The 2,366-nt window shown below is 42.4% G+C and overlaps 1 gene segment (V, D, J or C); it reads right to left on the bottom strand.

Moving 5' to 3' along the window:
• Positions 1-658: 658 nt before the first annotated feature.
• LOC119902814 lies at positions 659-1,419 on the bottom strand. The segment is given in 2 exon segments: positions 659-1,282; positions 1,371-1,419. Coding segments are annotated over 2 exon segments (432 nt in total).
• Between the last annotated feature and the right edge of the window lie 947 nt (positions 1,420-2,366).

Below are 2,366 nucleotides of genomic sequence, written 5' to 3'. Positions count from 1 at the left end.
AGCGTGAGATCAACAGGCAGATTGATGCAGCGTCAGAAGTCTTGCAGATGTTGTACTAGACCTTCGTGGTGAAGAGAGAGCTGAGCGTGAAAGAGATGAAAAGATATTGAGCTGTATTCTTTACATGATAGTTGCTTTTAGTGAATTCTCAAACATTTGACACATCTTCACTGTCTGACTGAACACTTGAATTATAAAGTACTGGACCCACTGTGACCTGGTAAATGTAACTTGAAACTAGTCCAGCAGCATAATCCAGTTGTCAGCTGATGATCTGTTTGTTCAGCATTTTCCAAACTCAACATAGTTAAAGACTCTACTTCTGTGCTGCGTTATCACCTCCCCACATCTCTGAAGTTGTGGATTTACAGCAGCAATTAACAAAGTGATGCTACAAACTGTTGAGTCACCTTTCAAGCTTACAGGTGGAGAGGATTTGATAGTGAAACGAGACATTTTCACTGGAATATTCCATTCAGACTAACAAAACCCACATCTGGATGCTGAGATCTGGAGGTGGGCAGTGAGTTCGGGGCAGCCGTGGCGCAGGAAGTGGAGGAAGTCAAAGGGTTGGTGGTTCAGTCCCCAGCTCCTCCTGTCCACATGCTGAAGTGTCCTTGAACAAGACTCTGAACCTGCTGCAGCTCCACCACCACCATCAGTGAGAGAGAGTGTGTCTGTTTGTCTGATGGAGAGAATCACTATGAAAGGCCTTGGTATAAAGAGCGTTCTGTACATGCAGCATATTTAGTGTTTAGAGGAAAGTTTGATGGTTGATGATGTCGTTATTCTTCAGAAGACAAAGAAATCATGTTAAGATCTTCAGTAACTCATTTTTTTATTAGCAGACTCCTGACTGTATCAACACACTGAAGTTTAACAGTGTGTGACTCCCTCTAGTGGACGTTGTGGAGTATTCTGTTGTCTTTGCTCCAAAGGTTTTTGTACAGAGTTTTGGTGTTTCCTGTCACTGTGGGCTGCAGAGCACAGTAGTACACAGCAGAGTCAGACAGCTGAAGCTTCTGGATCTTCAGAGGAACTGATTTTGAGGTGGAATCAACTGTTGATGAAAACCTCTCCTTAAACTTATCCTCTGTTTTCACATCGTTCTGTTGCATGCGACTCAGCATGAATCTGGGGCTGTTGTTTCCATCCTGTTTGTACCAGAACAAAGTTGGACTTGCTCTACTCGTCTCAAAAGTACAGCCAAGTGTAACTGTGTCTCCTTCAGCAGCAATGACATCTCCTGCTGGCTGGGTCACTCTGTCTTCTCCTTTACACTCTGGGGAAGAAGAGAACATGCAGAGGAAGAGATGGATCAATAAAGATGATTGATTAAAGGAGAACAATCAGTAGATTTAAAGAGTTACCTAGCCAGAGAGTCAGAATCAGGATGTTTCTCAGCCAGTGGTTCATGTCTGCAGTGAGAGGGGAGGAGAGAGAGGAAGAACATTGATACTCTGATGGATCTGGGCCTTCACATCATTGGCCCTTCCTCTTCATCATCTGTTGAGGAACTCTCAACATTTACATCTCAGCTGTTTAGCTGATGCTCTTATCCAGAGCAGCTCATAATGAGGAGCTTTAACATGTGAACTTTCTGTTACAACAAAGTCTCTTTAACCACTTTTCACCCTGGTAGAATTATGAAATCATCATCATCAGTCTGTAATTTGTATTTATCTTTTCAGTGTTTGTAAAACAAGGACTTCCTTCTGTTTTAATGCTGACAGGAGTAATATAGTAACTTGTCATTAGATTGTGTTGTCAGTGTCCACTTGGTGGCGCTGCTGTTCAGTAAACGGCACCTGAAGGAAGAGATAAATGTTGTTAATGACGGTATCAAACTCTGACTGCCTGTTCCAGTGGTTTCTAGGAAACAGATCCCTTGAAGGTTTTTCTTCTTCCTGCTTTAACCTACCTTTTAGTATGGTCAGAAACAAAGGAACAATCACACAGTAATGCAGTGACTCCATCTTCCAGACAGTATCTGTGTTCTGTCTGGTTTACATATCGAATGCATCTGACAGTAGGAGTCCTTTTCTGTGCTGCTCTTCTCTGACAGTGTTGCTCCTCCCTCAACCTATTCCTCCTCTCATGTCACTGTATGTTACCAACACCAACACCAGACCGACATATATTTTAGCCTTTAAAGCCCAGAGAGATAAACCTCTGTTCCTCTGCTGGGTTTCTTTGGGTTGGTTTTGCTTCTTTTGCACAATCATCAGTAAAGAAGGAATCTGGTTAAATATGCTCTCAAAGCCTCATGGAGGGTCTATAATTAATATTCAATGTTAGTGGTGTGGTTTGTGTTCATGTTTAAGTCTGTTTTTGGTTCTGTGTTTCTCTGTGCAGCCTTGTTTATT

The sequence above is a fragment of the Micropterus salmoides genome, unplaced genomic scaffold (assembly GCF_014851395.1).
Source record: "Micropterus salmoides isolate LMB-PRFRI ecotype aquatic unplaced genomic scaffold, ASM1485139v1 Ms_hic_scaffold_14, whole genome shotgun sequence".
In the NCBI taxonomy this organism is placed as follows: Eukaryota; Metazoa; Chordata; class Actinopteri; order Centrarchiformes; family Centrarchidae; genus Micropterus; species Micropterus salmoides.
This window is presented reverse-complemented; position numbering and strand designations above follow the sequence as displayed.